At 44.5% G+C, this 17,822-nt stretch overlaps 1 protein-coding gene across 3 annotated transcripts in view; it reads left to right on the forward strand.

Annotated features, from left to right (window-relative positions):
* Positions 1-649: 649 nt before the first annotated feature.
* The window catches only part of LOC129701123 (cytosolic phospholipase A2-like), a 95,383-nt gene continuing 78,210 nt past the window's right edge, over positions 650-17,822 (forward strand). Inside the window, exons 1-2 of one of the 3 annotated variants that reach the window (XM_055642129.1) lie at positions 650-800; positions 9,539-9,690. In XM_055642129.1, the coding sequence (XP_055498104.1) occupies positions 9,658-9,690 (33 nt within the window). In that variant the 5' untranslated portion in view covers positions 650-800; positions 9,539-9,657. Of the gene's footprint in view, positions 811-9,538; positions 9,691-17,822 lie in introns of all 3 variants that reach the window. The other 2 variants (XM_055642127.1, XM_055642128.1) reach the window with 2 other exon arrangements.

Below are 17,822 nucleotides of genomic sequence, written 5' to 3' on the forward strand. Positions count from 1 at the left end.
TACGTACATCCCTATACGTGGCACATAGCAAGCGGCCGAGTACTAATGCCCACACCAAGTGCTGGTGAATGAGATCAGTTTGGATGGTCGGCATCCGTGCTCCTGTGCTGTACGATTCTTTCAATACTGCAGTCATAGAGTAATGACCACTCTTTGCTTCCTTTCACTGAGCCACTTATGAGCCACTTATGGATCCGATTTGCCCCTGTTCCTTGTATTTCCCTAACTTTTACGCCCCATCTCACAAGACCTTATCAAAAGCTTTGACAACATGAAGACGACATCAAATGCACCGGCCTCGTTGACCCTTCTTCTATCCCCTGTAATGATCTGCACAAAGTACACATACACAAAGAGCATTAGTTGTGGTGGCTGTGAACAAAATCGAGATTTAGCAAAATGTTGCTGCCTTATTAGAAATGTAGAATGGATCTCTACAGTATTCCATGGGACAGTGGATGGATTTGCCAAATACCCATGTGCTCCTCGAAGGGCGTGTGTGAATACGAATGAAACGTACCCTCCCCTCTGAGAAAAACTGAACGAAAAAGGGCAGCGGGAAGGGTTGTGTGTGGTGTGGGGGTGGTGCAGAGGGACACTCACTGTGCAGTGTGTGGGTGCCTCAAGTCCTACTCAGCAGTGGTAGCGCCGCCTCCTGTGGTGTGTGTAATATCCGCCGTCGCTTCTCATTTTCTCTATTTTTTTCCCTTTGCCTTTTTTTTTGTTGCATCTAAACGCTCCGAAAGAGCCGCCACGGAAGTGGGGGGTGAAAGTGAATGGAACAACCAGTCCGGTGTGAGGTAACGTTGAGTATGTCTACTTTCTCCGATTCCTGGTGAGGTTGGTGGGGTGGGAGCTGGCGGGGTGGGTGTGCGGGGTGAAGGGAGAAACTTTGAGGGAGTGATCAGAGACTGCAATCTTCCACTTGGCAGGTGAAAGGAGGGAAGCAGTTTTTGTTTCTGAGTCTGAAGGAGTGTCTCGACCCATTCCTTCTCTCCAGAGATGCTGCTGCCTGTCCCGCCGAGCTACTCCAGCATTTTGTGTCTGTCTTCGATTCTGGACGTGGCAGATTGAGTCTGTTTGCCACTTTCCTCGGACCTCCCGAGGAAAAAGACACGGCCGCGACTTGAGCCTGTGTGCGGAACTACTGGGAACTTTTGCCGACTTCCCTGTGCTGTGCTGTGCTGCGCCGTAGAGCCGGCGTCCAGGGCGGCTGCAGCGGGATTGAAACCAAGGCGGGGGCGAAATTCAAACAATGCGTACCCCCCCCCCCCCCTCTTGTGTACACATTTAGTTTCTTATCAATAACAAATGAACAATCCACGTTCTGCACGCAGTGAGAGTTTCCCCGGGACCTGGATGTTGAACTGAACGAAACCACAAAATGCTGGAAACATTAAACAGGCCAGGTAGTATCTATAGAAAGTGAAATGGAGTTCAGGCTGATTCTTCAGCAGAACTAAGGTAGAATTAAATTAAAGTTAAATGTGATATGGAGTAAATAAATAAATACAATTGACCCGTATAAATTGTCCAACTTCCACTATTCGAACTCTTCGAAAATAATGACTACAAGCAGGTACAAGGTATACTCCTGACGTTTGTAACAGTCGGTAAGATGCCAAGTGTGTCATGAAATTGACATATTTCCACCATCAGGGGCCAAGGGAACTGATTGCATAAATGTGGCAAATCCGAGCTTGGTGCCAAGTAGAATGGTTAAACTGAATGATATTTGAGTAGTGACGATACGGAAGGAGGGAAAAGGTGATTTGATGTGTATTACGTCTGAAGAGATAAAATGCCGAATCAATGTAACCTCTAAACGTGTTGCGAACATACCTCGGATTTAATGTTAAACTTGAGGTTTGTTCCACTACTGGACAATACAGCAATAAAGCCCAGTCTAGATGGATTCCCTTGCTCTATCTACACTGGGTAATCATCTATGAGATGCTGTTGATTTGGGGATTATTGAGTAAAGAGTTAGGAGGTGGAAAATGAGTTACTTATTTTAAATTGATTATTTTAATGTCCTAATGATTTGTTGGAGTTTTATGAATTTCTTTATTTCTCAAATCAGACTACTCTTTAAATTGCTTACTTTAATTTCTGCGATATTAGACCCATCAACGTGTATGAAGGAACTGCAGATGCTGGTTTACACTGAAGATAGACACAAAATGCTGGAGTAACTCAGCGGGACAGGCAGCATCACTGGAGTGAAGGAATGGGTGACATTTTGGGTTGAGACACTTCTTCAATCTGGGGTCGACCCAAAAGATTACCCATTCCTTGTCTCCAGAGATGCTGCCAGGCCCGCTGAGTTACTCCAGCAGTTTGTGTCTGTATTAGATGTCTCAATGTCTGGGACATTTTAATAACTGGATTAAAACCATTTACAATTTTTGCAGCTAGTAAAGTCCCCTCTCAAAGATGTGCCAGTTACCAAACACAGTCATGTGGATCCTCGGTCTGCTTCCTGGAGATTCTGTTGGCATCCAGTCCATGTCATGAAGCTAGGGTATGAAGGATTAGAGAAAACAAGCCCTTCACCTCTAGGCAGATAAGTGTAGGCGTGGAGAAACAAGGTGCAGTGATTCTAGTCTGAATTCAGAGTCTGAAGAAGGGTTTCAGTCTGAAACGTTGCCTATTTCCTTCGCTCCATAGCTGCTGCCTCGCTCGCTGAGTTTTCTCCAGCATTTTTGTCTACCTGCAGTGGTTCTAGGTTAGGAAACTAGCCTAATGGCAATGATCTTCCATTAGCCAGAAACATTCTGCTAATAATTCCATTGATATTGCATGACCTACTGAATATTTCGAGTATTTTATTTTCATTTCCAGCATTGACTATATTGTACTCTTGTAGAAAAAAAGGATGACGGTGTTAGTTGAAGGGATGTGAGGAGGATGGTGTGAAGCATAACCACCAGCATGAATCATTGGGGCTGAATGGCCTGTTAGTGGGTTCCTATATTGCTCATTGTTTCTCCAGAATGAGCCCAGGTTTCAGAATTGTGGTTGAGGTGAGCGAAGTAATGAAAAGGAACTGCAGATGTTACTTTATACCACATTATATTACTTTATCGTGGATAGACACAAAATGCTGGGGTGGCTCAGTGGGTCAGACAACGCCTTTGGAAAACATGGATAGGTGATGTTTCTTGCTTCCAGTTACCCCCCCACCCCCCCACCTACAATCAGTCTGAAGAAGGGTCCAAACCTGAAATATTACCTATCCATGTTCTACAAAGATGCTGGCTGACCCGCTGAGCTACTCCAGCATTTTATGTCTATCCAAGGGTACTAGGTAATTGGTGACGAAATAAAAGTGATGACTATTATCTGAAAGATATTTTGGATTTATAAAACAAAATAAAATTAAAACATTAATATAAATAATTTAAATATAAATCGAAATTATTTAGGGAGGGGAAGAACAATGGAAGGCCTGGCATGGGGGGGACTACCGTGTGGGAGAACCATGGGCAATTGGGGAAGGGGGGAGAACAAAGGATTCCATTCCATAAATCAATTTTAAATAAGTAATTCCATCCTTTTCACCTGGTAAATCTTTACCCCAAATCCCCACTAAAATCAACACAATCATGTTATCATTCTGGATTCAGGGACTATTCCGCTCTCTTAATTCAGGATCTGATGAGAGGGTGTCATTGGAGCATGACGGCAAGAAATGGTTATGTATGGTTTTCATTTGAACAAATGAATAACACAAATTACAGAAGGTTTTTTTTGGCGATCGAACATTGGTTAATGCAAATTATTTCCCAATAAAAATGGAAATCTTTTTCTGAAGTTCAAGAACAAAAGATGTTTTCACCACATTGGATCTTCGTGCTGTTTAAATTCCAGATTGGAGCGTTCCAATGTGATTGCATGGCTTTCTTTCACCAGTGTCTTTAAAGGCACCCCCTTCAACAAATGGTATATTATGAATACTTGTAACAGACTACAGCAACAACTACACTTAAAAGCTGTTTCTCTCCTTCATTGTAAATATCTCTCCTTCACTCCTTTGTTGCAATTATCAGTGCACCCAAGTTCAGTTACCCATTTTCTGTCTCTAAAACTGCTGTATTCAGGAGGCTGCATTGCCCTTTAGTTCCCCAAATGTCTTAAATTTTAAAACTCTCATCCGTACTTCTACTCCTTCTACTTCTACACCAGGACTACCTATTCTTGTATTGTCCTCTCCATTTTTGCTCCTTTTCCGCCTTCCCCAACTTGTTTGAGCCTCACAGTAAAACATATGTGTTTCAACTGAGCTTTTAGTTACCCCTCCTAACAGCGATGGGTCATTCTCTTTATTTTCTACTTTCTAAAGTACCTCAAGGCATTTTACATGTAAAATTGTAATGGTAATTTTTGCTGCATTCAGCCTATTTACTAAACTGAAAAGTATTGGAAGTAATTATTTCAAAATAGAATAATTCGATTTTGTAAATTGTTCAAAATACTAGAGTGCTATAACATAATCCAAAGGTCTGAAGTCTTAAAACACACATGGAGAGAAATAGTGAATAGATTGAATTTAAAGATGAGTACATTACTCCAAAGCAGTAAATTATTTCACGTTTTCATGAAACCTGAAAGACAATACATCCATATCCAGCCAGAAATGGAATCACTAAACATCAGGAGGTTGAGTAGTTTACCTTACAAGATACAAATTGCTGGAGTAACTCAGCAGGTCAGACAGCATCCCCAGCAGGACATGGTTAGTGATATCTCGGGACGGGACCCTTCTTCAGACTGTTTTACCAGTTTACCCTAATGGTTAAAGCCTTTGCACTGGGAATCTGAATTACTGAAATGGCAAACAAGATCTCGCAGTAGAATTTCATCAAACACCAGGCCCGAAGTAGATGTAGAATGCCTCTCTTGCTTATGACCTACTGAAGCGAGCTAATGCCTACCTTTCTTTACAGTAAGTTTCTTTCCTCCTCTTTCAAGATAAATAACAATGATATCCTTCTTTTAACAAATGGATCAAATAACTAATTTAAACTATGGTTAAAGATACTTCATGAAGAATTCTTCTTGACTGTTACTGACTGTGGCATGAAGACACAAAAGGCTTGAGCGGGTCAGACAGCATCTCTGGAGAAAAGGAATCGGTGATGCTTCGGGTTGAGACCCTTCTTCAGACTGTCTCTCCAGAGATGCTGTCTGTCCCGCCGGTTTACTCCAGCTTTTTCTGTCTATCTTCGTTTTAAACCAGCATCTGTAGCTCCTTCCTACAATGTAATGAATAATTTCTTGAATGGAATGTACATCAATAGAAAAAGATGCAGCCATTTCTCAGCTTTTTGCTTATTAGCTTTGGTACAATTTATTGCAACAGTGTTAATATTCAGGTAATTGGATCAACAAAGTTCGAGATTGCTGCTTGGGATAGAATAAATTCCAGCTGAAAAGCAAACCCATTAGTTGAGTATAGTTTAATGTCACCTGTACCGAGGTACAGTGAAAAGCTTTTTTGTTGCTTGCTATTCAGTCAGTGGAAAGTCTATACATGATTACGTTCGAGCCGTCCACAGAGTATAAATACAGGATAAAGGGAATAATGTTTAGTGCAAGATAAAGTTCAGCACAATATGGTTAAAGATACTCCGATGGTCTCCAATGAGGTGGATAGTAGGTCAGGACCACTCCCTAGTTGTCGATAGGATGGTTCAGTTGCCTGATAATCTGGAGGTATGCGTTTTTACACTTCTGTACCTCTTGCCTGAGGGGGGAGGTTGAGAAGAAGGAGTGTCCGGGGTGAGACTCATCCTTGGTTATGCTGGTGGCCTTCCCAAGGCAGCGTGATGTGTAGATGTAGTCAATGGAAGGGAGGTTGGTCTGCATGTTGGTCTGGGCTGTGTCCACAATTCTCTGCAATTTACTGTGGTCTTGGATGGAGCTGTCCGATAAAATACTTCCTATGGCACATCTGTAGTTGGTTAGAGTTGTAGAGGACATGGCGAACTTCCTAAGCCTTCTAAGGAAGTAGAAGCGTTGTTCTTGGCCATTGCATCGAAATGGCTGGTCCACGACAAATTGCTGGTAACATTTACACCTAGGAACTTGAAGCTTTCTACCATCTTTACTTTAGCGGCATCAATATATACCGGGGTATGTGTACTACTTCATATCATCTATATACCCTGTACCATTATATTTGCTTGGTGTGGGAAGGATAGGGATTTGGACCCATCATTTCCAAATAACTTTTCCTTAGGAATAAATAGGTTTAAGGTTTACTGTTGTCACATGTACCGAGGTGCAGTTCAACGTTTTTTTGCTTGATATCCAATCATATCAGATAATCCTATACACAAATCCAATCAAGTCAAACTCAAGTATAATAGGTAGAGCAAAGGGGAAGATGCAGAGTGCTGAAAATAGTTCGCAGCATTGTAACACATCAATTCTACAGACAAAATCCAATGTATGCAATGGAGTCGAGGTGAATTGGCCAGCACCCTAGCTTATGGTGACATGTAATCATTCTGGGAATTATTTGGAGGCACCTGATGAAACAGATAGGCTTTTGTCGTTGTTTTTTCTAACTTAAAAAAACCCTAGTTTATTTATTGGATTATAAACATATTCTCCATATTAGATTTTGAAAACCAGATGCTTCTACATGGATACTTAGATCTGTGATTTATGATTTTATTTCATGTCTTTCTGGGTCAAAACAAACATTGCAAAAGTTCATTGGTGCTCTTACTAAATTCTATATTTTTTGATGTTTGAATCAGAGTTCTGGGTACAAGGGTTCTCTTAAGGGTAGAGAAAAACTCAGGGAGCTAACATGGATGGATGTGAAGATAGACACACAAAAAGCTGGAGCAACTCAGCGGGACAGGCAGCATTTCTGGAGAGAAGGAATGGGCGACATTTCGGGTCGAGACCCTTCTTGAGGCATTCCAGCTTTTTTGTCTATCTTCGGTTTAAACCAGCATCAGCAGTTCCTTCCTACAAATGGGTGGGTATAAAACTCCGCACCCTCTCCACTATACTTATTTATAGTCATGTTGTTCAGAACGGGACAAAAGATAGGCACAAGAAACAGGTGTGCACCATCTTACAAGAGACCAACCAATTATGACGTGATCTTTTCATTTAAGGCTGTCAAACATACGTTAAGCTGATTGGCAGAGTAAGCCGAGTGGAATGCAAGAGTCAAGAGTCAAGAGTCAAGAGTCAATTTAATTGTCATTTGGACCCCTGGAGGTCCAAACGAAATGCCGTTTCTGCAGCCATACATTACCCACAAATAGACCCCAGACACAACATAATTACATTTAACATAAACATCCATCACATAGCTGTGATGGAAGGCCAAATAAACTTATCTCTCCACTGCACTCTCCCCCCCCCCCCCGATGTCAGAGTCAAAGTCATAGCCCCCGGCTGGCGATGGCGATTGTCCCGCGGCCATTAAAGCCACGCCGGGTGGTGCGAGGCCGCACACCGGGACTTGGTGTTAGAGCCCCCGGTGTGCGCTCGCAGAGTCCGCGGCCGTTCCAGCCGCGCGGGGCAGTGATGTAGGCCCCGCTCCAGGAGCTCTTCAACCCCGCAACTCGGGCGGGAGAAGTCGCCGCTGCAGGAGCCCTGAAAAGCGGTCTCCCTCCAGGGACCCGCGGGCTCCCGGTGCCGTCGTCCACAGACCCGTCGTTGGAGCCTCCGACTCTCTGGTAGCAGCAGCAGCACTCCTCCACCGCTCCACCCGCTCCGGACTCGGCCAGCTCCGCGACGGCAACGGTGAGTCGGCACCTGAGTCCCCGGCTTCTTCCTGTTGGAGGCCGCTCCTCGTTGCGGCCTCAACGACACCTGAGACCCGACGAGAAAAGGTCGGGTCTCCAGTGCAGGGAGAGATTCAAGCCTTTCATTGAATGCTTGAAATGAGTTTAATAATTCTAACAGTTTAACCAACACCTCAAATTTGGTTATGCTCAACTCTCTCCTTTCAGGCAAAAAATGTAATTAATTTACTAACTGCTGAGAACAGGGTATGGCTACTTGACAATATGCAATGAATGCGTTGCTTGGAAGCCACCAGGTTTGTCTCCATCTCCTCAAAGGGATCAGCAGAGAAGATATAATTCATTGATGCATCCATTGACTGAACGCAAAGCATAGTCATGCACACTTGTAAGATGCTTCATTATGTCTCCTTTGCTCTGTTGGAGTAACTCAGCAGGTCAGATCCCATCTTTGGAGAACATAAATAGGGTGGGGTGAGGTTTTGGGTGTTTTGCCGTTTTGGACTGAAGAAGGGTCCCCACCCAAAATGTCACATACCTACAGTATGTTCTCCAGAGATGCTGACTGATCTGTTGAGTTACTCCAGCACATCAGCACATCGTGTTTTTTTTGTAAACCATAATTTCAAGTATGTGTTTATTAGATGCGTCCCGTATATTTTCTGTTCATGCGAGCATGTGTTTGGTGGATTTATATCTTCATGGCTGTTTGGAATAAATAATACAACTGGTACCTGAAATATTTGCAGTCGAGCAAAGTTTGGATATTTGTAAATTATAACCATACTGTTTGTGGAGCAAATTTGTCTTTGGTTTTCGCATTCTCCTGGGAATAATGTGTTCCTCTTGAAAGCTGAATCGAACCTCATTATAAAAATATAATTACATTTTAATACATTGTCACCACCATCTATTTGTCTTCTGTGATTGCATTACACAATACTCTCCAAATGTTTTTGTTCTTTCTTTAATGTCAGTAATTTGATGGCCATCTTTGAGTAAAGAAGAATATACATTTTATGAAATATAGAACAAAACTACATCAAGCTAATAGGATAATAGAATTATGGACTTTTGGGTAGGGAGCTGCGGGGCGGGGGGGTGGGGGGGGGGGGGGTAGATTTTAGGGGAGCAAAATTAAAAGTTGAGATGAATATCTGAGGACATTTACACTGGGAGCTAACGTACTAAACTGACAAAAAAAGACACTGCGCTGGAGTAACTCAGCAGGTCAGGTAGTACCTCTGAAGAATAAATAGGTGATGCTTTGGGTGGGGACCCTTCTTTAGAATTGGCCTGAGGAAGGGTTCCCTCCCTAAATGTCACATATCGCTGTTCCCCAGAGATGCTGCCTGATCTACTGAGTTACTCCAGCACATTGTGTCTTTTTTGTCAGTTTGGTATGTTGTTCTCCCAGTGCGAAAGTTCTCAGACATTCATCTCAATTGTGCTTTTAATTTTGTTTAGTTGTCGCTCCCCTAAAATCTACACACATGTCTTTTTTTGTAAACCAGCATCTGCAGTTCACGTAGTTCATGTATGTTAACATACCAACTCACCTTTCTCATTGCTGGTGCTGACAAAACCTTGCAATTATGCAAGGAACACTAGTTTGATGGAGCGAAATACGTTCATTCTGTATGGGTACAGTTGCTGAGTTATTTCATTCTGTTACCTAATATTTGGCAAATCTGTACATTTTAGTGCGGGTTAACTAATGGATTGAATGAGCTTTAATTGTTTTATTTTCTGTATTACAGGAATGAAATCTGATGTTTGATTGTTTAATTTATTCAACTGTGACGAAGAAACTTCAAGTGACAGATTTTCTTTTGCCCGTTTTGACTTGAACTGGAATTCTGTTAACCAGGAATTGAGAATGGCTTCAATAGATCCATACCAGTACATCATAGTAAGTACAGTATATCGCTTCCAACACAAACATTTTTTCATTTGCTGATTGTTCTTATTTTATAATGCAGTGCTTATTCTTACTGGGGAATAGAACGCCTCACACTTCAGGAACCCAGTACTTTCAGATTAAAATAGACCACTGTTTTTTCATGCACCAGACTCTATTGAGCCATTTTCACCAGCAAAACCCATACAATCCATTTCAGACTACCCAGGTGTCTGCAGCAAGTTAGTGAGCAGTTTTGGTCACATTTGGTGTTACAGACCCATTTGTCCTTGAAAATACAAAAAAAATTGGATTGATACTCTGCATTATTGTAGTCAATCACTTTTGATTTGGGTTCAGAAGTGAATGACTAAAGGTTTAGGCTTATCCTGCCAATACAAGGCTACTGCATTTCCAATCAGTTGATAACTCATCTTATATTAATAATAATAATAATAATAATAATAATAATAATAATAATAATAATAATAATAATATCTTTTATTGTCATTACACATAAGCGCAACAAGATTTGGTATGCAGCTTCCATCCGATGTCATAACTGAAATCTATCTATATAACTAAAACTCTGTTCTTGACCGGTTTTGGCGATCTGTGCTGCGATTTCCGAGAGAACGCCGCCACCTACGTCCGTCGTTTTTGGCCACCTCGCTCAGAGCCCCCCTCCACCGCATGTGTGCCGAGGATTTTTCCCGTCGATGAAATATGACAGAGATATTAATGTTTTTACAAAATTCCCCATTCTCTCTGCTGCTCCTGCTGGTGGGATGGGGGAGGGACTATAAAACCAGGAAGTGGTGTGCCTCAATCAGTCTCTACAACATGGAGGTCTGAGCTCTGAATGACTGAACAAATGTCTACACAGCTGTGAGTAAGTACCCTTAATGCGGTTTGAAAATGAAAATATGGTTATAGTTAGTTTGAAGGAAAAAAGCACTGCCTGCAAATGGTTGTTTGGGGGGTTTGGGTTCTCTCTCTCTCTCTCCCCCCCCCCCCCCCCCCCTCTCCCCCCCCCCCCCCCCTCCTCCCCCCCCTCCTCCCCTCTCTCCCCTCCTCCCCTCTCCCCCTCCTCCTCTCTCCCCCTCTCTCCCCCCTATTCTATCTTTCCCCTCCTCTCCCTCTCTCTTTCCCTCTCTCCTCTCCTCTCTCCTCTCTCCCCCTCTCCTCCTCTCTCCCCTCTCCCCCTCCCCCTCCCCTCTCCCCCTCCTCTCCTCTCTGTCGTCCTCTCTCTACCCGTCTCTCCGCACTCCCCCTCTCTCACCCCCTTTTGCTCCACAATCTCTCCTCTCTTCCTCTCACCTTCCTCCCCTCGCTCCCTCCCTCTCTCTCCCCCTCCCTTCCCCTCACTCCCCCCCCCCTCCCTCCCCCTCCTCTCCCCCTCCCTCTCTCCCCCCTCTCCTCTCTCCCCCTCTCCTCTCTCCCCCCTCTCCTCTTCGCCCTCTCCCTCCTCTCCCCCCTCCCTCCCCCTCTCCCCCCCTCTCCTCTCCCCCCCCTCTCCCCCCCTCTCCTCCTCTCCCCCTCCTCCTCTCCCCCTCTCCTCCTCTCCCCTCCTCTCTCCCCCCTCTCTCCTCTTCCCCCCTCCTCTCCCCCCTCTCCTCTTCCCCCCTCTCCTCTTCGCCCCTCTCCTCTTCCCCCTCCTCCTCTCCCCCCCCCTCTCCTCCCCCCCTCTCCTCCCCCCCCCCCCTCTCCCCCCCTCCTCTCTCTCCCCCCCCTCTCCTCTCTCCCCCCTCTCCTCTCCCCCCCCCCCTCTCCCCCCCCTCTCCCCCCCCCCCCCCCTCTCTTCCTCCCCCCCTCTCCTCCCACTCCTCCTCTCCTCCTCCTTCCCCCTCTCTTCCTCCTCCCCCTCTCCTCCTCTCCCCTCTCCTCCACCTCCCCCTCCCTCCTCCTCCCCCCCCCTCTCTCCTCTCCCCCCTCTCCTCTCCCCCCTCTCCTCTCCCCCCCTCTCCTCTCCCCCCCTCTCCTATCCCCCCCTCTCCCCCCCTTCTCCTCTCTCGCCTCCGCCTCCCCCCTCCATTCCCCTCCCCCACCCACCCTCCCTCCCCTAAACCCCCTCCACACCCCCTACCCTCTTCCCTCCACCCTCCCTCCCCTCCCTGCTCCCCACCTCTCCCCCCTCTCAGCACCCTCTCTCTCTCTCCTCCCCTCTCTCTGTGTCTCTGTCTCTCTCTCTGTCTCTGCCCCTTCTCTCTCTGCCCTCACTCTCTACCCCTGCCCCCACCTCTCTAGATGTGACTGCAAGTTGGGGGCTATGCGCCAGTAGATACGGTGGTTATGGGGTAAAAGGAGCAAATTAATAATATTAATATAATATCAAGGGGGGTAATTAGCGTGAGTGCAGGGGGGGGGGGGGGGGGGGGGGATAGTTAGTGTGTGTGACGCTGCAGGCCGCCTCGTCCCCCCACAACCGCACGTTGGGGGAACAGACCCAACGGGTCTGCACTTGGTCTAGTAACTAATAAAACTTAGATTTAGATACCCCGAGAACATGGTTTGTAAGAAGAACATTACAACAGTAAAATAGTCAAAACAGTTCAAACAGACTAAAGTGCAGATGTGTCTGTGTGACGTGACCATCCGAGGGAGACTGGGGGTCCATGGGGGTGGGGGGCACTCAGCAGGGCCGGTTCAGAGGCGCTATAGCTCCGGGAATGAAGCTGTTCCTGAGTCTGGAGGTTCGGGCGTAGAAGGCCTTGTAACGTCTGCCAGAGGGCAGTAGTTTGAACAGTCCATTACAAGGAGACGAGTCTTTATGGCTGACGGCCTTCCTGAGGCACTTCTCAAAATAATGTACACAATAATTTTGTACTAGTAGCGTGGATAGGGGAGAACCAGTGGATGTGGTGTATCTGGACTTCCAGAAGGCTTTCGACAAGGTCCCACATAAGAGATTAGTATACAAACTTAAAGCACAAGGCATTGGGGGTTCAGTATTGATGTGGATAGAGAACTGGCTGGCAAACAGGAATCAAAGAGTAGGAGTAAACGGGTCCTTTTCACAATGGCAGGCAGTGACTAGTGGGGTACCCCAAGGCTCAGTACTGGGACCCCAGCTATTTACAATATATATTAATGATCTGGATGAGGGAATTGAAGGCAATATCTCCATGTTTGCGGATGACACTAAGCTGGGGGGCAGTGTTGGCTGTGAGGAGGATGCTAGGAGACTGCAGGGTGACTTGGATAGGCTGGGTGAGTGGGCAAATGTTTGGCAGATGCAGTATAATGTGGATAAATGTGAGGCTATCCATTTTGGTGGCAAAAACAGGACAGCAGACTATTATCTAAATGGTGGCCGATTGGGAAAGGGGGAGATGCAGCGAGACCTGGGTGTCATGGTACACCAGTCATTGAAGGTAGGCATGCAGGTGCAGCAGGCAGTAAAGAAAGCGAATGGTATGTTAGCTTTCATTGCAAAAGGATTTGAGTATAGGAGCAGAGAGGTTCTACTGCAGTTGTACAGGGTCTTGGTGAGACCACACCTGGAGTATTGCGTACAGTTTTGGTCTCCAAATCTGAGGAAGGACATTATTGCCATAGAGGGAGTGCAGAGACGGTTCACCAGACTGATTCCTGGGATGTCAGGACTGTCTTATGAAGAAAGACTGGATAGACTTGGTTTATACTCTCTAGAATTTAGAAGATTGAGAGGGGATCTTATAGAAACTTACAAAATTCTTAAGGGGTTGGACAGGCTAGATGCAGGAAGATTGTTCCCGATGTTGGGGAAGTCCAGGACAAGGGGTCACAGCTTAAGGATAAAGGGGAAATCCTTTAAAACCGAGATGAGAAGAACTTTTTCCACGCAGAGAGTGGTGAATCTCTGGAACTCTCTGCCACAGAGGGTAGTTGAGGCCAGTTCATTGGCTATATTTAAGAGGGAGTTAGATGTGGCCCTTGTGGCTAAGGGGATCAGGGGGTATGGAGAGAAGGCAGGTACGGGATACTGAGTTGGATGATCAGCCATGATCATATTGAATGGCGGTGCAGGCTCGAAGGGCCGAATGGCCTACTCCTGCACCTAATTTCTATGTTTCTATGTTTCTAATATTTGAGAGAAGCGCATTGCAGTTTGTTGCAAACACATCCTGCCAGCCAACAGATACAGTATGGGAGTAGTCCCTACAGAAGATGGGAAAGGGTGGGGAGGAGAAGATGTAGATAGTGGTGAGATCTTTTTGTGGCTGGAGGAAATAATAATGGATGGTGTGTTTAATGTGGAGGCTGGTGGGGTGTAGGACTAGAGGTTCTGTTTGGAAGGAGGTAAGATGAGATCAAAAAGCAGAGGAAATACGAGAGAGCACTCCGACAATCATAGTAGAAAGGAAGTCACCTCCTGAAAAAGCACATCTCAGATGTCCTGGAACAGAAAGCCTCCACTTGCGTGCAGGTTTAAAGGAGATGGAAGAGGGGGTGAGAAGAAATGGAGTCCAGGTAGCTGTGGGAGTCAATGGATTTATAATAAATGTCAATTGATAATCTCTTGTACACCCATCTCCCAAGATGGGTACAGAGAGAAAGTGTAAGAAATGGTCCAAGTGAATTTGAGATAGATTAACTCAGCTGGACAGACACACATCTCTGGTTAGAAGGAATGGGTGACATTTACATCAGTGTAAACCAGCATCTGCAATTCCTTCCTACACAAGTGAATTTGAGATTGGGGTGGAAGTTTGTTGCTAAGGTGATAAAACTGTTGGGTTCTGCATAGGTCTGCAGCTCCGATTAAGTCACCAATGTAACAGAAATTTGGGAGTGGCATCACAGAAAGTTTGGAACAGTAACTACTCCACATAACCAACAAAAAGAAAGATTTAGCCAGGTCACATGGCCATATTTTTGATCTGTAGGAATGAAAAGGAGTCAAAATAGGTCGTTCAGGGTTAGAACAAGTTTCACTTGGAGGATAAAAGTGTTGGTGGAGACCTTTAAGACCTTCCTAATTGGAGATGGTGGGGGGGGGAAGGATATGTAAAAATAGTCTGTTTATGAAGTTGGTTCGAGGTGACATGCATTCATACGAATAGCTTGTTTCAGTTCTGCAAAACCTGCACATTTCTATTTATAGTGCATGTGTGATTTACTACAGTTAGGAAGAAGCGTAAATTCATGAATGATGAAGTCGGTATTTGTGAAAAAGGTTTTGAAGCTTTTGGGCAAATCATCATGCAATGAGAAGAAAGTAATCAGTGAGTCAAATTGTGCCAGCTGAGGCCACAGCACGAGATGGTCAATGCAGCACGGACATTGAAACCACATGGATGATGTTCCAGTGGGCAGAGTCATGCAGAGAAATGTTGTGAGGGAATTTCTTCCAAATTGTCCTACTTTCCAGATTTTATTATTTCCCCACTTGGTTGTCTGTTTTGACCCAAGGAAAGCCTTTAGGGAAGATTTAATTTTCTCCTCTACTTTCATTTATTGCAGCAAACTCTTTTTACACTTGTTTACATTTCCTCATTCAATGTAACCTTCCTCTTCACTAATTCTTGAACTCCATTTCAATTCAGTGGAGACATGCAGTTGCATCAGAGGTGACAGATTGTCTGACCCTTCCAGTCCCCTTTACTAGAAGTTACAGAAATATGCTTCTTGTTTCCCTCTAGAAATTGCCTTTACATGGATTCGCAAACTATACAGTTTGGAAACAGGCCTTTCATTCCAGGAAGTCTGTGCAAACCATAAAACGCACATTTGCGTTAGTACAAAAGTGCTTGAGGCAGGTACAATAGCAACATTTAATGGGCATTTAGACACGAATAGGAAAGGTTTAGAGAGAAATCGGTCAAACATAGCCAAATGGGGCCAACTTAGATGAGCACTTGGTCAGCATCTGGTTGGGCCAAAGGGCCTGTTTCATGCTCTGTGACCAAGACGCAATACTGAATCTTTGAAGCTGGAAATATGAAACAGAAACAAAATCTCAGCAAGTTGGACTGCATCTGTGGAACGACAAGCAGTCAATGTTTTGGATGCTTATCCCCAGAATTGATTTGATTTTATTCTCCCCACATTCCCATGAACCCCTCATGCCTCCCAGTACCACCACATGGCCATTAACCTAGTAACACAAATGTCATTGGGATGTCATAAGGTCATTTCTTTATTCCCCATTATCACTTTTGCTTCATTCTCCAGCAGTCCAACGTCCACTCTTGCTTCTTTCATGCTCTTTACATAACTTATCTGGGAGGAAACCAAAGCACCCAGGGGAAACGGCACGCAATAATAAAGAGATTGTGCATACTCCATACAGATAGCACAGGAGGTTATGTATTGAAGATAGACTCACAAAGCTGGAGTAACTCAGTGGGTCAGACAGCATCTCTGGAGAAAAGGAAAGATGATGTTTCGGGTCGAGACCCTTCTTTAGACTGGTTTGGCTCGGCAAGGAAATCGAGAACATTTCCATATTCTTGCAACTTCGCAGGGTTTAAAAAAAAATGTAAACAGCACCTTCTAAGCATACAGCTTGAATTTTATTTCTCGTCTCCTTTTTACCTTATTGTACTGATGCCACTGGCTTTCCAAGACTTTTATTTTTTTTTTAATGTCAAGGGTTTTGCTCTCGCCCTGTTTAATCTTGGCTTTGACCTTATTGTGGGGAGGATAAGTTGTATTGCATCTACAATGCAATTGGCCTGGGTCAGAATTTATGCTTCTATGAGCCTCCTTCCACTCCTCTTCTTCACCCAACACTGTTCCTCCCTTCCTATTGTAATCTTCAAGCTTCCCCTTGAATGCACCCCTGCTTCAACCACTACATATTTTGCATAAAACAGTTTTACTTGAATTGGATATATTATTGACACTGTTGCATTTATGGCCATTACTTTTGGACTTGCACGCAAGTGGAAATATTTTCTCTTTACTAGTCCGTCTCAACTTATCACATCTCGTTTGACATGATCTATTCTAGAGAAAGAAAGCTTGCTACATTCAGCCTTCGCCTCGTGATTATATCTTGGTCTAACCACTGTTGAAGGCAATTTTTCTGCTGGTCACTATTTAGTATAAACCCAATATTTGTTTTGATCTTTCTCTAGCCTTATCATGCCTGCTTTGCAATTATTCAGTGAATTATGATGTTACCCAGGATCATTTAGTTCCTTTACATTCTCGTACTCTTCTTATCCAGGCAGAGCCTGGTGCTGTTAGTCCATTTGTTAACCACACTCATTTATAGACAAACACATTTTCCAATTTGACAGCTTTCTGCAAGCGTGTTAATAGTGTCGTGTAGTTTGTCACATACTTCCTTTGCATTATCTACATGCCACAAGTAGGCATCATACTTGCTGGGGAGATAAAGTGGTTCTTCGCCCAGACTGTGAGGAACAAGTATGGGCATTGTATTTTCCCACTCACTCAGCTCCACCACATCCATGCAATAAAAATGAGCACAAGTTTTGAAGTTTTTTAATATTACTTTTACATCATTTTTTCTTTCACATTCTTACCTGTGCTTCAACATTTGTTAAATTTGAATATATTTCAATGAATTAACTATGCACAACTCTTAGAGCTGAGTGCAATAGCAGGTAGAAATTGCTACAAAAATTATATTTTAAAAGATCCTATCAATCTCTCGCGCGACCTTCTCTGCAACTCAAAACTAACCTTTTCTGCCTTTCCCGGTTCTGTCAGAAGGCTGACCAGAAACATGAACCCTATTTCTCTTGCCTAACCTGCTGAGTGTTTCCGGCATATTACAACTCCCCCCCCCCCCCCCAAGATTTACAGCATCAGCTGTTTGATTTAGTTTTCTTTTAATATTAAGCACAGTGCCAGGAGAGGATCATCGTGATGGTCAGTGCAGCATCTGAAGGAACTGCAGGTGCTCGTTCACACCAAAGATAGACAGAAAATGCTGGAGTAACTCAGTGGGACAGGTAGCATCTTTAGATAGATCGAATGGGTGGCATTTTGGGCGGAGACTGCAGCATTTTAGGTCTATGGTCAGGCCAGCAACCTGTTGTGCTCCAAAGCCGAGTAAGGATATTGAGAACGTTTCTATCTTTCTAACGTTTTCAATGTTACCTTTTCCTGCCCAGGCTGATGAAACGGCTTCTACTTGAAACATTCCCTTGGGTTTGTTCCACAGTTGCTGCTTCATGTGCTTACTG

Source organism: Leucoraja erinacea, chromosome 10 (genome assembly GCF_028641065.1).
Source record: "Leucoraja erinacea ecotype New England chromosome 10, Leri_hhj_1, whole genome shotgun sequence".
Taxonomy (NCBI): Eukaryota; Metazoa; Chordata; class Chondrichthyes; order Rajiformes; family Rajidae; genus Leucoraja; species Leucoraja erinaceus.